This window comes from Idiotropiscis lumnitzeri, chromosome 20 (genome assembly GCF_059441095.1).
Source record: "Idiotropiscis lumnitzeri isolate Australia: NSW breed Sydney's pygmy pipehorse chromosome 20, RoL_Ilum_1.0, whole genome shotgun sequence".
Taxonomy (NCBI): Eukaryota; Metazoa; Chordata; class Actinopteri; order Syngnathiformes; family Syngnathidae; genus Idiotropiscis; species Idiotropiscis lumnitzeri.
The window spans coordinates 2,197,612-2,221,594 of record NC_142410.1 but is presented as its reverse complement, the minus strand read 5'-3'; the positions used below and the strand labels follow the sequence as shown (position 1 = coordinate 2,221,594).

The following is a 23,983-nucleotide window of genomic DNA, read 5'->3' as shown; positions in this document are numbered from 1 at the left end:
CGTATCCAAAAATAATAATAAAGCCCTTCTAATCCAAAGGTTACAAAAAAGAAACAAAACAAAGTAAGGATAATACATGTGCAGGCCTTATTAGAAGTAAATTATTTAAAATGTGAATGCAACAATTACTCTTTGCTCCCATTTTTCATGAGCTGTATTTATAGATAAGACTTTTTCCACGTACACAAAAGGCCTATTTTGTTCACAAATCTCTCTGTATATATATATATATATATATATATATATATATATATATATATACACATATATATATATACATACATATATATATATATATATATATATATATATATATATATATATATATATATATATATATATATATATATATATATATATATATACACATACACACACATACACACCGTATTTTTACGACCATACGACGCGCTGCCTCAAAGGGCGCAACACCAGTTGAGGGTGCTATTTACGTCTTTAATGCATATACTAGGTCGCGCGGCGCCAGCCAGCCGCGCGAGCATGCTAGCTCGTTCGCGCTAGCTCAGCTGATGCCAGCTCAGCTGATGCCAGCTCACTAGGACTCAATCCCATAAGGAATCGCTGCCACTAGCTAGCTCGCACCGCGCTAGCTCAGCTGATGCCAGCTCACTAGGACTCAATCCCAGAAGGAATCGCTGCCAGAGGTACCACCCCATTTCAATGACAGATGTCATGAAACGATTAAGAATCACTGTCAATAACAATGACTCCAACCAATAAGAGGTGTCTTGGCAATAGTCTACTAGACAACGTCAGGGGAGGGACTTCACTGGTCACCACACTCCTTAGAGTCACTGTTTCAAATCAAAACCAAAAAAAAACTCAGAATACAAGCAAACAATGAAACAAAGAAATAAGATTAACACAAAACATGTATCTCTCATGCCATCTATATACCCAAAAGAAATAAAAATAACACAAAAAGATTATAGCAATGGCATCTTGGGAGCCACTCAGACTCAGCCAATCACATGGCTGTTTAGAGAGATGTGCTGTTGTGCTTTGGCCTTTTTGCAGTCTGTTGTCTAAACCTGGGACGTTTCTTTCTTGCAATAACTTAAATGATAAGACAGACTACAACATTGTGGACAGCTGCCCTTTTGTCCAGCTTTCTCCTACACCATCACCCAAACACCATAGTCACATATTGTATAAGTCACGGTCAATTTGAAGCATAGATGACTCAGACTTTGTCCAGCAGGGTGTGCTAACATGCACTCCGAACAGCCCAATGAGTAAAAGAGTTGATGGTCGCGAGTGATGCTTAGTCCATATAATGGGCGCGTCGCTTTACAAGGCGCTTTGTTTGTTTTGGGGAAGATTCAGGACTTTAAAGAGCGGCCTATGGCCCGGAAAATACGGTATATATATATGTACACACACACCAAGATAATCATCCACTTCACAGATGTGGTGTTACAAGAGGCCGATAAAACATCATAATTATTGCAAACATACCTCACATTGTCCACAATGAAAGGCAACTTTAAAAATGTGCAGTTAAATCGGTGTTAGTGTTGCATTTAAAATGTTGTTCATGTTCGTCTGCTGATTGTTGTCAACACAAATGACGAATGACTTAAAACTTATACTTGGTCAATTTAAGATGAAGGAATAAGGGAGTTTTGGGACCTTGGCAGGAATGATTCTGGTTAATCCATAAAGCGTTGATAATTTATCCATCCACATTGGTGACAGGCAGTGAAAGAAAACACTGAATATGAATTCAACTCAAGTCAGACAAACCTAAAAAAACACGCGTATATACAGTGGCTATCAAAGTTGACACATTATTGTTCAATTTGCAGGTTTTGGGGATGGAAATGAAACAAAGATAAAACATCGCATACATTTTCCACAGATTATGGACCTATATCTCCAAAAGCTGGCATTCGAACAATATTGTGAAAACTTTACATATCCTCTGTATACAAATATATACTGTAAATAAGAATATTAAACAGTTAAAGATTTCAGATAGATAATATCTTTAACTACTCAGCAGTGGATCCGTGAGTGCGTGCGTGCGCGTGTGTCAGATGAAGTTTCTTCACATTCCATAAGTGATGGAGCTCAGCGCTGGTCTCTTCTTCCCTTTAATCTTCAGCGAGCCATATCGAGCCTAGTGAGAAGAGAAGACAGAGAAATAATTGACACTGGTACGACACCTTCGGATCTTCCAGTGATCACTTTTGCTTTCTTTGTTCCAATAGGCAACACTTACATCTTTACGTACTCTGGACCGTGTCAGCCTGACACTCTGAGATCGCCTCAGTCCTTTCTGAGACACAGCCTCGTCTTCAGAGAAAGTTGGCTCAGTCTCGTCATCGCTCCTGTCGTCCTGGTCATAGAAGTATTCTGAAAACACACCGTTATTGCAATTAAGGGACTTTCAAAGTGTGAGGTAGTGTACAGTTGGGAAATTAATTTAAATTTCATTGATTATAAACAAGGACCCAACTGATGTTGATTTTTATTTTTTTATAGGCAGATTCCGATGCCAAATTTTGGCAGGAAAAAAATACAGATTACTGATTAAATGACCGATTAATTAAATAAATATAAAATAAATATGTAATAAATAATTAAAGAACATATAATGGATAAAACAACAGATGCAAATTTAGGCTATTCGAATTGCAGTGGTCAATATGGAATATATATATATATATATATATATATATATATATTTAAAAAAATCTTGAAAAAAAAATATCCTTTTTAGTTCCCAGAATACATGGCATGGTGCAATCATTTAATTAATGAGGAATTAAGGGGAATTAATTATACCAGTAGTTGAATGTGTGTCATATTTAACGCATTTATGTTTGATTTATGCTGCTGATTTTTTTTTTTTTTTTATTGAACAACTGTGACTTTTGGTTGTGTGTAAAATAGTGACGTCTAGGTCTATTCCTTGCACACGTATAAAAGTTATGGTGTCGCATTCTGCGTAATACCCAATTGTTACCAGTGTACAACTGCTGTTAATGGTTAGAAAACAAAGGGAAAAACATCAGCCATTTAGCCGATTGTTTTAGGTGATACATGAAGGTGATTAAAATGCCATAGGGCACAGTGTGTGTTTTCAAGTTCCTGTGTTGTGAAAGCACCAGGTTGCAAATAACGATTATTCACATACAAATTCTGCACTAAACACGTATAGACAGGTAGTATACCAATACCCAATTCATAAATAAATAAATAAAAGTTATATGAATAATAGTCAATCTTTTTATCCAAATATAAGCGTGTGCTCCAAGCAAGCATGATACAACACTGCCCATAGCTGGCCAAGGCATGTACAGCAGGTTTTTATTTATCTGAAATATTTTTATTGCTATCGTTTTAATATAGGGTTACGTACCGGTACATTAAGCTTTATAAGTGGTGGCCCAATATTTGTGTAGAATTTATTATGCATACCAGAGAAGCAAGACAAAACAGTTTGTATTAATGTTAAATAAAAACTGAATTTTAAAAAAAGCAAATCAAGTATTTGTTTTTGTTTTATTTTGCACAGTAAATTAGCACCCTAAATGTATTCGTATGGTTTCAGTCTCATCTACATTTGAAAAAATATTGTAGTATTTATAGGTAGTTTCATAGAATTAGTGCAACTCAGCATAGTTAATAGTTTTTGGTTCCATTACACTCAATTTTATACATCAATGCAAATTGCTTTTGTGGATGTCTGCAGCACCATACGAGACAAGCCTGGCAGAGATTAAAAAAAATATATTAATTCATATCAGGGACTGAAAATCAAAAATTGAATCAGAGCTGAGTGAATCGTTACATCCCTATTTTGCAGTATAAAAATCTAACAAATTTTTTTTACGTTTGACATTTTCTGGGCCTTATATCTTGTTTAATCTATTCCTCACGCAATGATTTAACTTAATGCAAAACAATGTGTGCAGTGCAGTAAAAGACGTTGACTATAGCCTATTTATTTCTGAAATTTGTGCTGCAATTGGCATTGGAGAACTTGAGTGGCCCAACAAAGGTTAAAGTTGAGCACTATAATATATAATTAGAGCTGTCAAAGTTATAGAACGAACTTTGGAGATGAATCTAAAAAAAATTAACTCAGTTAACTTCTTACAGGCGTGGATGAACGCAGACTATTTACTTGCTTGATGCTTTTTGGAGAAATCTAAAGTAAATTGCACACTTTGCAAAGCCAAATTTAAATACCAAATTAGTTGTATAACTTTGCCGCAAAATGCTCTGCTCAAGTTACCTCCACTCAGTCTCGCAAATCAACATTTCTGCAGTGTGGGCAGAACTAAACCTGTCAGCGGGAAGTTTTGAGAATTCTATGAGAAGACTAGAAAAATACCTGAAAAGCGCAGTCTGTTTTGATCAACAATTGTACAATCTTTCAATCTAAATATACTTTCTATTTGAGTTTACAACGAGGCCAAGATGTTATTTGGAATATGTTTCAAGTTTTATAGAAAATAGTAGAAAATAGAAGTAGAAAATGACAAGTAATATATATATATTTTTTAAAATGTATTTTCTTGTGTGTATACCTGCGTCATCGGGTACATCAGCACTTTGGGATCGCCTGATGGATGGATTGGCCGTTTGGGAGCTGTAGCGGTACAACTGGTTTTCTCCTCTTATGTCTTGCTGACTGATCTGTGTGAGGTCATGCATGCTCAAGCTCCGCAGTTTTTCTGTGATGGCACCCTGACCCTGTGACAGAAAAATTCACAGATCAACACTGTTTAATATTTTGTCAGCCCCTCAGCGTTCACAACAACAACAAAACTGATAAGGTTAGTGCATTCATTTCAGTCATCTCAAAACCAAACTTCGGCATGTATCATATTCATTTTGTTCACATGGTTTGAACTTTGATGGTACCATCATAAATTCCAAAATCCCAAATTCAATTAGCATTGGTAAATGTAAATTCAATTCAACTAATTTTGGGAAATTTGGCAAATACTACAGTGGTTAAAAGCTTTAAAATTGATGAGTGGCTAAACACATGCTGACAAGTGTACACATAGACAGTGGAATCGCTTAAGTCGAACAGTTAGCTGGTCAAGATCGACCTGAATTCACAATCTGGTCAAAGTGAGATTGAGTCAATAATAATCATATAAATAAACTGAACCAGAAATTTGTGTTGTGTCAAGTGTTTATGCGAGGAGAACCATGTTGAGAGCAATAATTCTCTGTAATTCTCTTCCTAATACACATTTGCCTGGAAACTGTACGTTTCATCTTGAAGTTTAAATTGCTTTTATGATTTAGTGCGCGTCACTTCGGGTCCCACTGTACACCCAAAAAATAACTTAAACTCCATCTATAAAAGTACACGAAAAACAATGCATCGTTGTACTTGGTAGACAGAAAATTGTGAACATTATAAGAATATTGAAATGAGGACATGAGAACAATGTTGGGGTGAAATGGTGGAAAGGTTTGGTCCATGCATCTATGAATCTCTTTTTTTTACCTCCCAGAAGAGCCTGGTGAAGCACAAACGCCCTAGGAAAAGAAGGAGGTCAGAATAGAGAAACAAGAAGAAACTTAGTCATGATAGAGTTAGCTGCAGTAGCTCAAGAAAAGGAGTACACCCCTCGAGTTTTGGTAACTATTTTATTAGATCTTTTCATGGGGCAACACTGAAGAAAGTACACTTTGCAACAATATAAACAAGTCATTATACAGCTTGTATAACTGGAAATTTACTCTCTCCTCAAAATAGCTCAGATGTTCAAACCAACAAAAGTGACTACAATTCTAAGTGAAGGTCTTATACTGCCCCCAAGTGGTCAAGGCGTGCACACTAGAATGAACTAATAGAGAACGTGTGACAAAAATGTCTTTGAATTCTCTTTAATTATCGAATGACTGTACATTTTTATAACGTTTAATATTTAAAGCACACTATCAATAATTTGTTGTTATTTTGGGAGGAGGCTGAAACAGATTATTGGTACTTCCATTCATCACTGACTGTGTTGAATTATTTTTGGAGCGAGCTGTCAAGTTGTACCGTGGTGTGAAGTACACCAACTATCTCACACTGTTGCAAAGTCACAATTCTTCAGTGGTGTGTATTAAGAGGAAGCGTTGTCTCGATCTGATTGATATGATCAGAAATTGGGGCAGATGAAGCCATTTTCAGCTGGTGGCTAAAAATCATCCTTGGAAATAAATATCTCAATATATAAAATATTACCAAAAAATATGTCGGCTGTACTCGCTTTTGTGACATACTGCACGCAGCAGCTTTGGGCAGACCCATGCAGTCCCATGCAGTAACTCGCCGTATTAGAAAATCAGTGTCCGCGGCCATTAAGCAAGCAGAGACAGTACAGATACAGAAGCAGGTTGGAGATTCTGTGCCGCAAAAATTAAATCACACCTGATACAAATTGAAAAAAATAAAGTACCTTTCGACACAGACGCATTAGAGCATAACTTAAAAACCTAAAAATAAAAATGCTCAAAACCTTCTAATGTTGAAAATAGAAAGATGGAGAATCCTTTAAAATGAATGACACGTGGACTTAATTTGACCTTCTCTAAACTTTTGAATGTACTTGTCCTATTGTTCATTGTTTCAGTAATGCACGGTTGCCCACCTACTAATAGGGGAGCTGAAAGGCAAAATTCACAAAAAGGCATTCAACATTCAAAGGAATTTAACAAAAAGAAGAATTTAAAAGCAAATTAAAGAAATAAAAAGTAGTTTACTAATATTACTAAAAGAATGTGCAGCACAAGAAGTGAATATTTGAAAAATAGATTCTAGAAATGCTCCACAAAAACTTACGTTTTTAATCTGGATTTAAAAGCATTTACAGTCAGAGCTAGCTAGGTTCTGTTGCCATCTTATTCCATTTGCATATGTTGATTCAACATATTTGCTTTGAATTCTGGGCTCTAATAATTGACTTGAATCTGGAGCAATACGCTCTTATCTCGTTGTTCTGGTCAAAACACGAACTACAGCGTTCTGGATGAGCTGCTGCTGTTTGATGCCCCTGGTATTAAAAAGTCATCTTCATCATGCAGATCAAATTTTTACATCATGGGACCAAGGTGATGCCTTATAACTGATCAAAAGTGGAATTGCAAAGTTGCAAACAGGATGTTCTTAGAGGGAAGTGGCCACTTATCATAGAGTGTCACAGAATGTCATCACCAGGTTGCAAGAGAAATCCAGAGATTATGAAAGAGTCTCTGAAAGGAATAGAATTGGACCTCCTTCTTCTAAATTTAAGTGCCGCAAAAGGCCCTGAAACCCTGAACAGTTGGATATTTGCATTCAAAAAGCAAGTGAACACACACGCACACACACACGCAAACACATCCACACATAGTGCCAACTATTTGTTGGAGAGATGCTCGTCTGCTACTCTTCAAGGTGACCTTGAGCAAGGCATCATCATCACCAACACGGCTCAAGTAGTGCATCATTCCTTGTTAGTGACAGCCAGATAATCGTAGAGACTGATAATCAGTGCTATTATTTGGCTTTTTGGCAATTATTGGCGCCTTTTTTTTAAATTAATTTTTTAAATTATGTATTTTTCTAATTTTATAAATTCACAAGCAAGACTACCACTATACAAACGTGGGCTGAAATGGGGTTGGCGCCCGACAATTTTGATGAATAAGGCCAGAGGGTCGAGGCCGGATGGGTACTGAGATAGCGAAAAAGTGTCACGTCTCCAGCCATGCCATTCACAAATATCTCAAATAAAAGTATAGATTTTTTTTTCATTTTGACACCTTTAGCAGTTGGGAATAGTAGATCTTTGCATACTATACATCAAACCTAGAGCAAACTTTGAAGATATTTTCATGGAGAAACTAATTTCTCATAAAATGTTCACCAGAAATCTATTTGAAGCTATTTTCAAATTCTGATCGCTGTAGTAGTTAGCAGTGGTAGACCAACACTTACTGCAGCTCAAAATGGGATTATATTTGTCATTATGGAGTAAAAGGTGATATTTAATTTACATAAATAGTCACAAAAATCAATGAAAACACCCGATACAGCCTAAATATGATTAGAGTTTCTTCAGTTTAATATTGCTGAAAAATTTGCAGATGTATTTAGCAGTTTAAAATAATAAACAAAAACGTTGTTCAGAGACACCATCTATTCATAAATGTACTGTGAAACAAGTGCAGATTTTATTTTTTTGTACAATATCATCAAATGAATGTTTTGGAGTTTTTGGGAAAAAAATCTAAAGTATATATTGCCCACCCCTCGTCACCAACCTTTTTGAAGCTGAGCGCTATTCCTTGGCTGCTGCTAAGTGCAAAGGGCTACCAGTTTGACACACACTTCTGAAATAACAAATGTGCTTAAATTATGTTGGCTGACAATTTTTTTTTACCTTGAACTAGAAGATGGAATCATGAAAAGGATAATAAATCCCAAAATTTGTTAGTCACAACCCTATTCATTAATATTTAATGACATTCATTAAACTGGTCAAGTTAATGATTTGTCACAATAATTAGGAAACCGATAGATATCAATATGCAATATTTTCTTTCTTTTTCAAATGATCACTTAGAAAATCACAATGCTCCATCACTGGTGAGCTATATTTGTGTCCCTTGGGGATTTTCTGATGCCCGAGGGCAACACATTGGTGACACCTGCTTATAGCACACTCAACATTAAAATAAATAACTAATTAAATCCTTCTCAGTAATGCCGACAATTATAGATAGACAGGGAAGAGAACGAACACGCTTCGTGGAAAATTCGTCCATCCGAAATAACATCGCAATACTTGCCTTGACAGCTGCAGTGACAGCGGCAGTGGCTGCAATGCTGAGGCCCTGCTTGCCGAAGTTCACCATGGTCTCATAACTTCTTTCCTTGGCCTGCACAATATACTCATCTATTTCCTAGAGCAAGAGCAATCAACAGGACATTTTTTTTCAAGAGAGTTCAATCGCATACTTTTAAAAATGCCAGTCACAATGGTTCTCACCCTCTCTCTGGAAGACAGCAGCGGGTGCAAACATTTCCTGTAAATGAGACTTGCTCCTCTGGTGTAAGGGGACAGGAGCCAGATCACAAATGCTACCTTCAGTTCATAGTACAAGGGAAACCTGGAAATGGAAGAAACACTCATCAAATAATGCGGCAATCCAAACAGGTATTTGTATTTCTCAAATTACATTTATGGGTTATATTATGGGTTCCTATGTTATGTCCAAATTTGAATAGCTTAACTTCAATGTTGTCATTCTGACAGAAAAATACTGTCCACTCCACCACTTTAAAAACTTGAAAGCCGTTTTTTGTCCATTAACGCTAATAAGCCTTTAAATTTGCATTTTTATGGGAAATAACTTCAAAATTAAATTCAGCACTTCCAGGTAAATTAATGTGCGAATTTTTATCGAGCTATGTTCAGAAATAATGAAGCTATACCGTTTTACTCCGATATGAAGGGAATATTGATGTGATCAGATTTCGGATAGACAATGTAAGAAATAAACAACAAAAAAAAATCAGGTTTTCAAAATTCTCGGTGCATTATACTCAGTTCTCATTTGAATTACTATCTACTCTCTAATCACTACCACTACTCAAATCGGCTTGATCGGCTGATATGGTGCATTTTATGCACTTTTTGTGACTAGCCTTAATGCCTTTAATTTGCGATTGATCACCGGCGTTATTGAAGGCTGGGCAAAATAAATAAATAAATAAATGATGTTTTCCACTTGTGCATTTAACTGTGGTGGCCCGCCACGAACTACTTTTGCCAGCCACACACACAGATTTTGGCCATACCTGTCAATAGGGCTGGGCGATAAACCGAAAATTTACCGTTACCGAAATGTATTACAATGACCGACATCATTTTGCCCATGTCGGTAAATTTGGTGTCTAAAAAAAAATAAGAAAAAGAAAAGTCTTTGCTGTCTGCGGTGATGTTCATGCCCCTTTAAGACGGCTACAGCGCGAGAGAGGGTCTCAGAGGAGGACGCGATAGCCTAGCACATAGCTGAAGATATAGCTCCTCTAGTTACAGTGGAGCGCACAGGATTTAAGCGCCTCATGAAAGTAGCCGACAAGAGGTACGAAAATATTTGTCGCAAACCGTACTTCCCGATATGGACATCGGGACAGGAGCGTAGACATGTCAAGCATTTTGCATCCACATCAGACTTTTGGTCGAGTCGCAACATGGATCCCTGTTTGAGCCCGAATGTGCATTACATAGACGGCAAGTGGCGACTGTGCACCAGAGTACTCGAGACGGCACATTTTCCTGATGAAGCACACTTGTTTATTTGGCATTGGCATTCCATTGACATTTTTTTCCATTTTATTTAGCATTTTGTTAACAGGCGACTAGCTCCTTTGCCCATGGCATTATTTATATTGGTTACAAGATACCTTTACACAAATCTAGGCCTTTGCAAATGGCATTACAGCATCTCGGCGCAATCTATTTGCAGAAAAAGATTTTGTGAGAGGTACCCTTTTTCTCCTGTTCTTTGTGACATTGTTCAAGTCATGCAAAGCAAGCTATTTGGAATGTTTATACAAATGATTTTTGTACTTTTATTTTTCATTGAAAGTAATGTGTACCAGTTGGTCAATAAAAAAAAACAGTTAATATGCATTTATTTTGATTTTGGTCCACGGGGGGAATTGATTGTGCGTTTATCGTTATCGAGGTAAAATTGCTCAATTTATCGCGATATTGATTTTAGGTCATATCGCCCAGCCCTACCTGTCAATACGCAAGACTCAAAATAAGCAGTTTCGCATTGCAGGTTGGAGGTCAAATTTCTCATTTTGCGCCTCATTAAAACCCATCATATAGCAAAACTAAGAATCAAACGGCAAGACAATTGTCCAAAGTAAGTAGAAGAACGCCCACCAAGTTTCACCTGGCTCACATCACCTTCCGCAGGTATTCGGAGGCCGAGGGAAGATCAGTGCTACTTGCGCAGAAACCGCTGGCTAAAAATAGCTTCGGCTGGCTACTAGTGCGCCTAAACATGCGGTGAAGTTGTTGTTAAGTCAATAATCATCGCCTGCGTGGTGGCAAATTAGCTACATTTCTGACTCACAATTGTTCATTATATTCACTCATCGTCATATTTTTTTTTATTTCTTACAAAAACCCTTGCTTCACTTCTCTGGGATTAGTCTACTAAAAAATTTAAATAAAATGCGCCACAAAGTTGCTCCTCAAATTAAGTTATCGAGTCTGCTAATTGATAACAATGCCCCTCAAATGATTGAACTATCAAAATATCATTACAGGAATCGAGCTCCAACTGTGACTACGTTTACGTGCCGTCAATAATCGGCTAAACGTAAAAATTGTAGTTTCTGATATATTCAGCGCAACCCGTTTTATGAGTGAGCACAATATTGTGAGTGGGTAAGGGGCTGCAATGTGCTTGTACTGGCATATGAGAAGCTACAAATGTTTTGATGACGACGACGAGCGACCTCAAAAGTTGAAGAAAAATTTCAAACTGTCATCATGTGTCACCAGATTTCTGACTGTTTTTATGTTAACTCACCATGCCAGTGTAAGGTCAGTGATGGTCTCCACCACAGTGTAAAGGGCAAAAACAATCCAGTACATCATCCACCGAACCTACAAGTACACATCAACAATTAAAACTAACGCAACAATATTATATAATAATATATAATAATACATAGTTTCAAATACAAAAGTTATTTGTTCAAGACACAAACTTCAATCATGACCACTTCCAAGGGTTGATGCCTTAACTAGTCAGTGTTTGTTTAGTTATGAATCAAATAATGCGTCATATCTCCTGACAAAAACAAGACTGGAACTAATAACAAATGCGTGGCAAATAACACTGGTCAACAAATTGTAAACATAAAAACGGTAATCCCTCACTCTTTGTGGTTAATTGGGACCGTTGGTGCGATTAGGCAACAATATACATATGATCCGATTAGTTGATTAATCACGACTACTGTTGGCAATTAGTGGACTAGCATAATAATCGTTTGTGGCAGTCGTAGTTATCAGTAGTTGAAAGTGTGTCATACTTATCATATTTAGGTTCGATTTATTTATTTAAACAAAACATGACTTTCGGTTAGGGCGGGTGGATATGGCCCAAAATTCACATCACAGAATCAATTGCATCTTCACAGATATGCTCTAAAAGTAAAGGTAACATTTTTTTTATATAAATAGCAATAAAGGATATTATATTAGGATAACATTTATTAAAGTTTTGGAAGAGACTGTATTGGATTCCGTATTCTGTTTTATGCAGTACTTGGCATAGCGTCTTGGGGACGATACACTTGTTGCAGAAATTTCAATAACGGATCCAGCAATACAAAGTCACTTAGCAAGTATAAGCCAATCCCAGTTGTTGATGCATGAGTGACTACCCTCTTACTGGCTATTGAAATTGAGCGTGTGAAAGTTGAGGAGAAAGGAGAGTGTTTATTTAAAATACAATTCAAACCAACACAATACCATTTTATTTATATAGCACATTTCACAACAAAAGTCCAAGCATTGTTTAACAAGCATGAAGGTTCAGAATTAATAATACATTTACAGAGTCGATGAAAACAAGGCATCCACAGAGCTCAAACACAAAATCTTCCCACCTTCCTGCACCATTGCTTGCTGGTTTATTTGTGACCTCGTAGTGAACTCTTGAAAAAACACTCAGGCTCATGGGAATGAGAAATGAAAAGGAAAAAGGGAAAAAAACAGAATGAGATGGTGAGAGTATCTAATTGTTTCAATGCATATTGCTCACTTTCATTTCCCTCTTTACATAATTTACCACACTCTGGCTGACGATACAATTTATGCTTTTATCTTTCATCCCATCAGACTGGAGAACATTACCTCAGTAAACTATAGAGCAGTCATTTTGCATTCCTGACGCAAAATAAGACATTTACTAGCCCTCTGTGTGAATAACTGCCTTGCATTAAAAGGGCAAAGAAAAGGAAACACCTGACATCAGGGTTTTAGAGACTGCAGCAGTAACCCACCACCAAGCTATAGTCGGCGAATTAATACACATCCATGTTTATCTCTCAGTTCAAACCATTTTGATATTCATTTAACATGAATTTGATCAGCCATTCATTTGATCATCGTCCATCCAGCCCTTTTGATTTGGACTGAAAACCTTTCTTTGGACAGCGTCTGTTGTGTAAAGGTTAATCTAACCTTTTACAGTTAATGTTGTTGATGTCTCAGCCAATCAGATGGCTGGTTAGAGAGATGTTTGTAGCTGGGCAATGTGAATTGAACATCAATTGAGTCGTCGAGAACCAAATCACCCTCTCTCTCTTTTGTTAATAAATTATACAATAATGCAATAGCATCTTTCTCTTAAAAAAAAAATCACCTTAGGTGGTAGTTTCTGTTCATTACCACGGCAACCAAGCCAAGCAGTAAAAGACGACTTTTAACCGGGATGTCAAAAGTGAGCGACCGCTCGTCCATGTTGGCGATGTGGTTGAGCTGGATGTGTTTGTCGGCATTTTTTTCACTGCAGTTCAAGAGGAAGCCACCTTGTTTTTTTTTTATCCGCCGGAAGTTGCTGCACTTTGTCTTTGCACGGATGGATAGACGGCACCGGTTCATAATAAAACAAAAGCACCAAGACGGACCTCCTTGATTTTCATTTCTTTTGCACGCATTATTGCACTCTGTTGAATAGTGACTATAGAAACGCTCCGACTGTTCTTTGATCATTAATCCATTGCCCCAAATGGTATTCCAACTCTGCCTACCTCGCCTTGTTTCCACGGAAACTCAGCTTTGTCTTGGCGAAGCTCGTCTTCCATATTATTCTTTTTCTAACTCCCCTTTCTTTATTTCATATATCTAGTTGAGCTGTTTAGGTGCACCTTATGGTCGTCAAAATACGGTACTGTATATCAGGGGAGCACACTCCTTTTCAGCATGCGACCTACTTATAAAATAACCAAGTCCAAGTGATCTACCTACTTTATTTATAGATTTATTTGATAATAGAATTTGAATTATTTATAGGTAGTATATATTGTACCTTGCATAGCTGCAGGGAACCATATTGCATAATAAACTACTGCACATTTTCTGTCCTCACTTTACTGGTGAATTGTGCTGAATGGAATGGGTCATGGATAGAGTCCCGACAGGAGCCTTGCGCACACCTCCCACTGAACATTAGGCACGTTGGAACGGGTACTTGGACTTCATGTTTGCTCGTGCTGTGGCTGACGGTTATGGTGGTGGTGGACGCGTCTTCCACCACCGCGGGTCATTCTCCAGCACCGAGGAAACTGCGAGTGCTTGCCTGAGCACATCGTCTGCAGCCCCCTGGCCCGCCTGCTCTCCAGCCAGCGCGGGACACCCCACCACAGAGCCAACGTCAAAACAAAAATCCTCGTCTCGCTCTGTGTGGACTGTGGAAATACTTAGCTTACATGTTCCCATCTCGTTTTTATACTTTATTATTAGGTTTTGGGTAGATGGAACAAAATGGAAACTGCTAATTTTGCTAGTTAGCACTCTTGCATATGCATGTGGGTTGAGGCATGCAACAGGTCTCTGACTGGCAGCTCCGTATGTCAACGCGATCGACCGACACCCCCTTTGCAAGCTGCGGGTCGATCGCGATTGACGCAATGGGCACCCCTGCTGCATATAACAATAGTTTTCACGATTATGCCAATTTTGTAATCGTTGAGGTTTATCATCAAAATGATAAATGAAGTTCGCTTAATTGTACAGCCCAACTTTAAACCTTGCACCAGCGAAGGATATATTCATCAGTTAACAACAATGCGTTATGTATCTTGCCAATGATATTTATACAGTGTGAGGAGAAGCACAACGTAGATCCATCCATTTGTCCATGCCAAGACCATTTGTATGCCAGAAGCAGTACATATAGGGAATTAATTTCTCTATTAAATTTTGTGCATAACCCAAATTGTTTGTAAACGGGGATGTTCGCAACTCAAAGTTCCACTGCATAATTTTAAGTGAAGGTCCGTGGTACAAAACAGATCAGACCTCTGCCCCGGAGAACAGCGGCAAATCAGCTGATCACATGGCCCCATGCTGTAAATTCATCCAGTGAGTTTGGTGGATGAGGAAACAAACAAGCAATAACATCTGGTTCTCCTTTGAGAACTAATCCAAAATTGCTATGTGCACCTCTGCTATCTGCCTCATTACTTTAATTGCATTGTTGTTTTGGATTGTCTATACTTGTCTGTGCTACCTCCTAGATTGCAGCTATAGAGCAGTAACTTTTGCCAAGTCATTAACTTGACGTATATGAATGTTTCAGGAACCTCGACGTTGCTTTGAATTTTGGTGTAAAAGCTTCTTTATTATATTATATTACATGCAGGTATTTAAGAACAATCAGAGTGATTGGGTGCATACAAGGCTACGCCCCTAATTTAAGGTTCTGTTCCACGACTTTAGTCAGAAAGTGCATGATGATTATGCCAGGAGTTTGAGCGACATGATTCAATGTATAGGTGAATGTAAATGATCTTACATATTCCTTGACATTTTTTGTCTTGACAGCTTTGTAGGAGTAGTATGCAGGATACAGCGTCCCAAACATGAGCCTGAAAAAAAAAACCATATAGCTTATTAGTCATGTTGTATTTTATTAGTTAAAGAACTAGATATTACTAGCTATAATATTTATAGCTTTAGTAATTTGTTTATAACACACAAGTGCTTCAATATTACAATAAGCATTACACAACATAATGTGTATGACGCCTTTATTTCATGCTGAATTGCTGCGAGATCCATTTGGTATTGATAAGAGTGATACTCAATTGTGTATGATTAGAGTGACAGAGCCTAAAAGAATATTCACCATTAAAACATAAAAAGAAATTACAATACCATCAACAAGGTTGTGTAGCTCAAAGGCGTTTGAAACTACCATCAATGAAAGAAATTGTGGGAAAAAAAACATTAACTCTACATTTGGATTAGAAAAGGATGCGATGCGATCATGACATTTAATTTGACACAAGGTAAAATGGAAAAAAGCTATCCATAATCTATCTTTACTAAGAAAATAATAAAAAGAAGTACTTTGCAGATAAGCTAAATGGGGTCTCAAATAGAGCAGAACGATCTATCGTATTTTGGGATCAAAATTGCAATCTCAGAAAATGCAATTTTGAGATTGTCATGCTGTGTATTCTTTGAAGGTCTCTTACACTCCACGCTCACAAATCAGCGTAATATTATTGTGAACACATGAACAGAGCTAAACTAGTTAAAAAATTATAATCTATGTCATGCTGCGGCCCGTACTACCAGAAGTAATTTCTTTCGCAGCTGCTTGAGTGCTAGGTGCTAAGATAGCTTGCGCTGCAGCAGCACGGACTTTATTTGTACTATATGTAAATCTGTGTGAAGCAACAGCAATGAGCTAATTGATGCGGATCCTCTCCTTTGTTTTGACAAATAAACTATCCCACTAACAGGTAGCGCTTTCACCGATCAAGAGAAAGTCATTATGTGTGCTAATTGTTAAGGTGAAATGCAGAGTCGAAAGTTTGTATGCATAAATGGATGGTCTTCAGACTGTGCCACCCGTACATATGAAGTACCACACGATTCTAGTCTGGGACCTATGCTATTCTTCATTTATGTATATTAATGACTTAGCACCAGCCTCTGCCTCTTTGTTGCCTATCCTCTGTGCAGATGTTACTGATCTATTTTTTCCAATTTAGATGATACTGTATCTATGGCCAAATCAATTTCTGACCGAAATAATATTTCAAAATGTGTTTACTGAACAGATTATCCCTCAATGTGATTAAATCTAAATGCATTTTATTTAAATCAAACAATAAAAATATGTCAAACGTTTCCTTTTGTCCATGAGCAACCTCCGACTCCACCAACAGTGCTTGCCGCGTTTGCAGTGCTGGTAGCGCTCAAGACTTGAATGACTCTGCACACTTTGATGCTGACACAGTTGCAGTTGCTACTAATCACTTTTTAATAAACCAGGCTAACTCAAGTTAGGTGTTTTAGCTGGCAAAATTGCTACTGTGCTTCTGATGTCACTTTGTCTCATAGACCAAAATTTATGGGGAGAGATTCATCAGAATTCTCACTCACATTTCTAATGAGGAAGATAGTTTACTGCTATGCACTGTTTGAATTTGAATAGAAAATGAAAACTAATACCAGTTGGCCATTTATTGTTAAGTTAAAATGTGTGTTCTGTATCTTTAATTGAGCAAAAAATATATTTTTTTATTTTTATTCAAATAAATGTTCGTTCGATAGGAGTTTACTGTAGCATATCCGAAAACCAAAATATTTGATCGGTGCAGCCCTACTAAGAAGTAAAATTATTACAATTAAAATAAAACTAATTCAAGGACCTGATGGTTGCAATGATGAATTTAAGGCTACTACGTTTATATGATGACGAGCTGAACAGAAGACACAAAAGCGGCATCTCGTCTTCACTTTAGTTCATGCTTAGACACAAAGTATGCATGTAAACGATGACGCAAGAGTGTGCACATCATGATTTCTACCCCTAACGTAATAGTTTCTGAAAAAAAACTCAAACTAAAATATAGAGAGTACTTTAAAAGCATTCATTGAGTCAGAAAGTTTACAAAAATCACACGCTATATCAAATCGACCATCATATCAATACTACCATCTCTGCTAGTACATTTTCCTTTCTATTCTTCACTTTCATTCTCTCTCATTTTGCATGCAGCTGACAAAATAGACATGTTGCCTTTGGAAGGGCCTTGACTGTGGACTCAGGGTCAATTTCCCTGGCTTCCGGACACTGCACAACAATAACCAGATGGAAGCAGGGGGAGGATAACACGGGAGACAGAAGACAAAGATCTGAGAGAGTAATAAAAGACACAAGACACCAGAGCATAGAGAGAGAAAATTGGAGGATTTTCAGTTATCCCCTGCGAATGGAACAAGTCCTCCCGCGAATAGCAAAAAACAAAACGTGAATATTTGATGCCAGTTCCTTGAAATAAACTCTCCTCTTCTTCAGGCACTTCGGGAGAAGCCCTCAAGGTTTACAAGCTTTTCTTGATGGGCTTGAGGAAAATGTTGAGAGGCAGTTGCTGTTGCTGCTCCTTAAAACTACCTTCTACAAGCTTATTTATCTTTGTTTTGTTCTTCTCTATATACCGTATGTACTGTTTGTTCAAGCCATAATGGCAAGATGCTACCATAGAAATTTTCCTTCTTTGAGAATATACAGGTTTATCTGTTTTCATAATGTCACAAATTGTTGATTATCATCACGATTGCGTTTTGAAAAAAATAAATAAATTGACAGTTTAATATCATCTGTACAACTTGGAAGTATTTTAACATTTTATTAAAATTAATGAAAAGAATGAACAGAACACAAAACATTTTTTGCTCAACAGTAAAACTAATTAAAAACAACAACAACTGTGAAACATTTTCCAGTCTTAAGCGTTTTAGCACAGATGCAAGCCTGAAAATGAACACATTTCCCACTTAGGAATAATGAAGACGACTCAAAATGTAAACATTAACATTTTTTTTCAGGGATATCCCTATCCGATCACTTGATCAGAAATTAGAGCCGATCGGGTGATTTTCATCTGATCTGAGATTGGGGGGAAATTATTCATTTTCTGAAATTGTACAGGTCACAAAGTCACCAAATAATTCAACACTATAGATATATTGTTAAATGGAGGAGGAATACCTTTTTTTTTTTAATTATTTTTTGGGGGGATGGGCAGCTGTCAGATGCAATACAATTTACAATACAAATTTATTTTTATAGAGCATTTCACAACAGATGGAGCTGTAACAAAGCGCTTTCCATATGGTGTATAAATTAGTAGGTAATAAGAACACAAATTAATAAAACGCATAAACACATTTACAATAGATACCAGAAGAACAGCAGAACAGTGACAGTCTCATGTTGAGTCGAAAGCTAAATAATAAAAATGTGTCTTCAAACAGGTTTTAAAAATGGACAGAGAGGGGGCTTGCCTAACATATAATGGAAGCCAATTCCATAGGCAAAAGAAAAGTCGGGATCCCACCTGAGGCTCCGCTAAGTTCTCAGCACCTCCAGCAGCATTTGGTCCACAGACCTGAGGCAGCAGCCAGGTGAGTAGGGGTGGAGGAGCTCAGAGAGGTACGCTGGGGTGAGGCCATTGAAAGACGAACAGGAGTATCTTAAAGCAAACTCTAAAGTGCACTGGGATCCAGTGAAGAGAGGCCAAGATTGGGGTGATGTGATCTGTCTTCCGAGCGCCAGTTAAAAGGCGAGCAACAGAATTTTGTACCAGGTGGAGGCACTTGAGGGAGGACTGGCTTGCTCCAAAGTAAAGTGCATTGCAGTAATCTAGCCTAGATGAAACGATGCATGGATTAGTGTTTCTAAGAGCTTTTGGGAAAGAAACGGCATCACTTTAGCCAGCTACCTAAAATGAAAGAAGCTGGATCGAACAACGGCACTGATCTGCTGTTATCTAATTTAAAACTGTCCAGTTTGAAACCCAAGTTTGAGACAGTTGGCTTTAGATAAGATGCCAGGAGGCCGAGGTAAACTAAGTTGAAAGTAGAAGGCCCACTGGGACCGAACACCATAACCTCTGTCTTCTTTTGCAGAGATGCAGAGTAAGACACACATGCACACACTTCAACCGTGATGCAGAACTTTAAATTATATTTGGAGCAACAAGGAGACAAAAGCGATGTGGAAGCACTCACAGTAATCTAAAATGATATTATTGCGGTATTTATCATGTACAGAAAGGAATTATATTTTAATTTTTGTATTTAATATCCGTTTCCCATATTTGCCATTTCTGGCAAAGTTTAATACAAATTGAATGTGCTATCATCGTCATTGTCTATTATTATTTTGTAAATACCTTAAAGAGTTCTAGCCGTAATCTACCGATGGTCATATAGGAGCAGATACTTGCTGGTGCAATGATGCCACCATGAACATATGATCTGATTAGTCGATTAATCACCAACAGCAGTTACAAAATAATCATTTGTGGCAGCTCTTTTTGACATGATATTTTGAACGTCATTGTATACTTCACATAGAGTGTGAGTGTGAAAGAACAAAGAGTTTGAGACAATCAAATGTCTGAGGTCTAAAGAACATTCCTTTCTTTTTGAGCTTCTTAAAAAATGGATAATCATTCAGCAATTGTGATTTCAATCTCAATCAAAATAATTTAATTTTATTATTTTTCCGTAATCGCTCAGAACTAGTATATCAAAAAGTGGTTTCGGGCCATCCCTAATATTTTCCAACACTCCCTTATGCCCTTCACAAAAAAAAAATCTTATGTTACATGAGAAAACTTTTCAAAATTACTAATCTTGAAAACAGAATGTACAGATTGAAAGGGGTGGAGGTGAATTGTAAACTACTGGTAATATAACCATAAAAAACAAACACATGAACGAGCTTTACTTGAACTCAACTATAATCGAATCATTGGGCCAGAATGGCTTAATGTGGAATGGCGTGCAGTTAATCGGGGTTGGCCTCTCTCTTCAGATTTACAGCTGGAGCTGGCACTCCTTAACAGATCGTCATGTCGCAACATGTTTAAACTCAACGCATGCAATTTAGTTAGCTATTGGATGACTCATTGACAACATGGACGGTTACATAGATAAACATGATAACTTTCAACTGATTCGCAAATCAACCAGACATATAACCGTGTTTGAGTAAACAAAATATATAGGAACCTGCATAATAACATTGTTACGTGTTGAGGCGTCCACTGCAACCTCCAAAAGCCAAACACAAAAATTGCTTCAGCAAAGAAGCGATAACAAATTAGCCCCGTACGCTAACAAAGCTAACACCCATCAACTGTTTTTAACACTAAAACTCGTAAAAAGTACACACTTAGTTCAGTTCAACTATTGTTTTGTACTTACACGACGCTTCTTGAAATTATCCACGACACCATGTTCTTTGTCTCCGCAGTGGTGGAGTGTGTAAGGTTGAGAACTGCAGAAGTGATGTCGGTAGCCAAGCCACAGTAAGTAAACTTGCTCTACCCAAAACTTCAACGCGACCTACGAGCAAGCTGCGCTTCAGCCACTCGATCTGCCTGAAATGTCGCTCCCGTTTACCCTCTTCTGGTGGTGATGCCTCATGGAAATATTATTCTATAAGACGACTGTTGTCCGCGATGTTTTCTGAATTTCCTTGCCCTATCTTAATCCACGAGTTATCTTCCTGGCTCACTGCTTCTCGGTTTTGGGCAGCAGAAGAACACTCAGTTAGCTACTGACGTCACGATGAAAGAACGACATTGGCTGGTGAGGCTGAGTCGGGATCACGTGATGTTTTGAAACGAGGAAGCAAAATAAAAATCTGCTCCGAAACCGCAGCTACAAATAATAATAAATACAGTCGTTAATGGATAAATAACTCTCTATTCTAATTATATTGACATATATCATACAATTGATGCTGATTTTCTAACCTTTTAATGCACGTGTTGTCTGGAAATGTCCGTAGACGAAAGTGTAAAGACTGATGTGATAAATATGAGGGATGACCAGTGTCTACGTGGACACTGAAATTGCAAACTCGCGATCACAGCGTGCGTTGTATTTTATGACACTTCATAATTTAGTAATACATAATTTATTATCTGGTATAGGAATAAAAATACATTATACTTGCATGCATTTTCTTTGGAATCCAATGAAAACCTTTGATTCTTATCAACTTTGACTGCCACTAATTAATTGTGGACCATACAGACTATATCAGAAGTGTCACCCCTCGTGAAGATTATTTTACACAGCAAGAGCTGATACATGTAAGTATTATCTTCATATAATGTTGTGTATGTGTCTTTTGTGGCTGTTGTTATTATTATTTATTAACAAATTTGCCTACTTTATAACTAGCCTATACTAGCTAGCTAACTATGATAGGGCCTGCCCACAGGTTTAGCACCACTGTCTCACCAAACACAAGTGGTGATGAAGTGCACAAACTTGAAAGGATGGAGAGGACAACAACTAGTGGAAAAGAATGGAAAATTTTCACCAAAGACGAATTTATGGCCTTCATTGGATTGACCCTGCTTGCAGTAAGTGAGAAGAAGTGGCACGCATCCCCTTGTCAGGGTGTCGCCGGTCGGCGAGGAGGGGGAGGACCCAAAATGCGAGGAAGTAGGGAAAAGGGGTAACTTAAAGGGAATTTATTCACTCAATCAAACAAAGACAAAAAACGTGGCAGGGTGCAAAAAATAACAAAGGCAAACTATAACGTGACTAAACGGGATCGAGGACGAGGAACAAGGACAGGGACAAATGCTGCGGGAGCGAGAGCGGGAGAGAGAGCGGGAGAGAGAGCGGGAGCGGGAGCGGGGGCGGGAGCGGGGGCGAGAGCGGGGCCGAGAGCGGGGGCGAGAACGAGATCAGAGAGCGGTAGTGACAGTCCGTAACGGAGCAATGCAACGACACTGAGTTGTCGGCACGGGGTGTTTAAGTAGTCCAGTCATTAGGGGAGCATATGGGAATCAGGTGTGCGACGATTAACGGGGAACAGGTGCGTTGCTGGTGGGGACGAGTGCTGAGGGGAAACGCCCCACTCATCTGACAAAATAAACAAAACCCAGGACATGACAAAAATGTGAAAAATAATAACAAAAAACCTGACATGACCGACACGGGTCATGACAGTACCCCCCCTTAAGGGACGGATCCCAGACATCCCAAAACAAAACAGAAAACGTAAACAATGTCCAAGAACGAGGGTGGGCGGAAGGGGTCGGGAGGTGGGTGTTGGAGGCCGGTCTGGCGGATGTCCGGGAGGCCAGACCAGCGAGTCCCTTCGTGGGCCTTCAGGCGGCCGTCCGGGTGGCCAGACCTGCAAGTCCCGCCGTGGCCATTCGGGCGGACGTCCGGGAGGTCCAGATCGCCACACGAAGTGCGGTGACTAGGCTGAGACAAGAAGGGCCGGGCGCAGCCGAGACCGGAACGTGGAGCGGATGTGGGTCGTCGAGCGCTGCCGAGGCCGAGACGAGAGGCGGCGGTGGGTCGTCGACCGCCGTTGATGCAGGAACTGGGAGCGGCGGCGGGTCGTCGGGCGCCGCCGAGGCAGAGACGAGAGACGGCGGTGGGTCGTCGAACGCCGCCGAGGCAGAGACGAGAAGCGGCGGCGGTTCGTTGGGCGCCGGCGAGGTAGAGGCGAGAAGCGGCGGCGGCTCATGGTGCGCCGCCGAGACAGTGACTTGGAGCGGCGGCGGGTCGTCGGGCACCGCCGAGGAAGAGGCGAGAAGCGGCGGAGTGTCGTCGTCCACCGCCGGTGCAGGAACCGGGAGCGGCGGCGCTTCGTCGGGCGCCGCTGAGGCAGAGACGAGAAGCGGTGGCGGTTCATCGGACGCCGCCGAGGACGAGACGGGAAGCGGCGGCGTGTCGTCGTCCACCGCCGAGGCAGGAACCTGGAGCGGCGGCGGGTTATCGTCCACCGCCGAGGCAGGAACCGGGAGCGATGGTGGGTCGTCGAACGCCGCCGAGACAGTGACTTGGAGCGGTGGCGGGTCGTCGGGCACCGCCGAGGAAGAGGCGAGAAGCGGCGGCGTGTCGTCGTCCACCGCCGGTGCAGGAACCGGGATCAGCGGCGCTTCGTCGGGCGCCGCTGAGGCAGAGAAGAGAAGCGGTGGCGGTTCATCGGACGCCGCCGAGGCCGAGACGGGAAGCGGCGGCGTGTCGTCCACCGCTGAGGCAGGAACCTGGAGCGACGGCGGGTCGTCAAAGGCCGCCGAGGCAGAGGCGAGAAGCGGCGGCGGTTCATCGGACGCTGCCGAGGCAGAGACGAGAAGCGGCGGCGTGTCGTCGTCCACCACCGAGGCAGGACCCGGGAGCGGCGGTGTGTT

The 23,983-nt window shown here is 39.5% G+C and overlaps 1 protein-coding gene across 2 annotated transcripts; it reads right to left on the bottom strand.

Moving 5' to 3' along the window:
* Window positions 1-342: 342 nt before the first annotated feature.
* reep3b (receptor accessory protein 3b) lies at window positions 343-21,375 on the bottom strand. Of its 2 annotated transcripts, XR_015840053.1 has the most exons (9): window positions 21,021-21,375; window positions 15,583-15,655; window positions 11,584-11,660; window positions 9,018-9,138; window positions 8,818-8,931; window positions 4,563-4,728; window positions 2,246-2,379; window positions 632-2,143; window positions 343-542 (listed from the first exon to the last, which is right to left on the bottom strand). XR_015840053.1 is itself a non-coding variant. In XM_088284767.1 (8 exons), exons 1-8 carry the CDS (start codon window positions 21,050-21,052, stop codon window positions 2,072-2,074), a joined length of 789 nt encoding a protein of 262 aa, XP_088140893.1. In that variant the 5' UTR covers window positions 21,053-21,375; the 3' UTR covers window positions 539-2,071. The 2 variants fall into 2 exon arrangements, 1 of the variants encoding a protein (XP_088140893.1); XM_088284767.1 differs by having other exon boundaries at window positions 539-2,143.
* Between the last annotated feature and the right edge of the window lie 2,608 nt (window positions 21,376-23,983).

What these genes read in the sequence shown, in the direction of transcription:
- reep3b (XM_088284767.1), bottom strand. Translation starts at nt 21,052, where the DNA reads ATGGTGTCGTGGATAATTTCAAGAAGCGTCGT. An exon ending in TGCTGTCTTCCAGAGAGAGG is followed by an intron (nt 8,932 to 9,017) that starts GTGAGAACCATT and finishes CTCTTGCTCTAG; the next exon opens with GAAATAGATGAGTATATTGT. An exon ending in GGTCCAGAGTACGTAAAGAT is followed by an intron (nt 2,144 to 2,245) that starts GTAAGTGTTGCC and finishes TCTTCTCACTAG; the next exon opens with GCTCGATATGGCTCGCTGAA.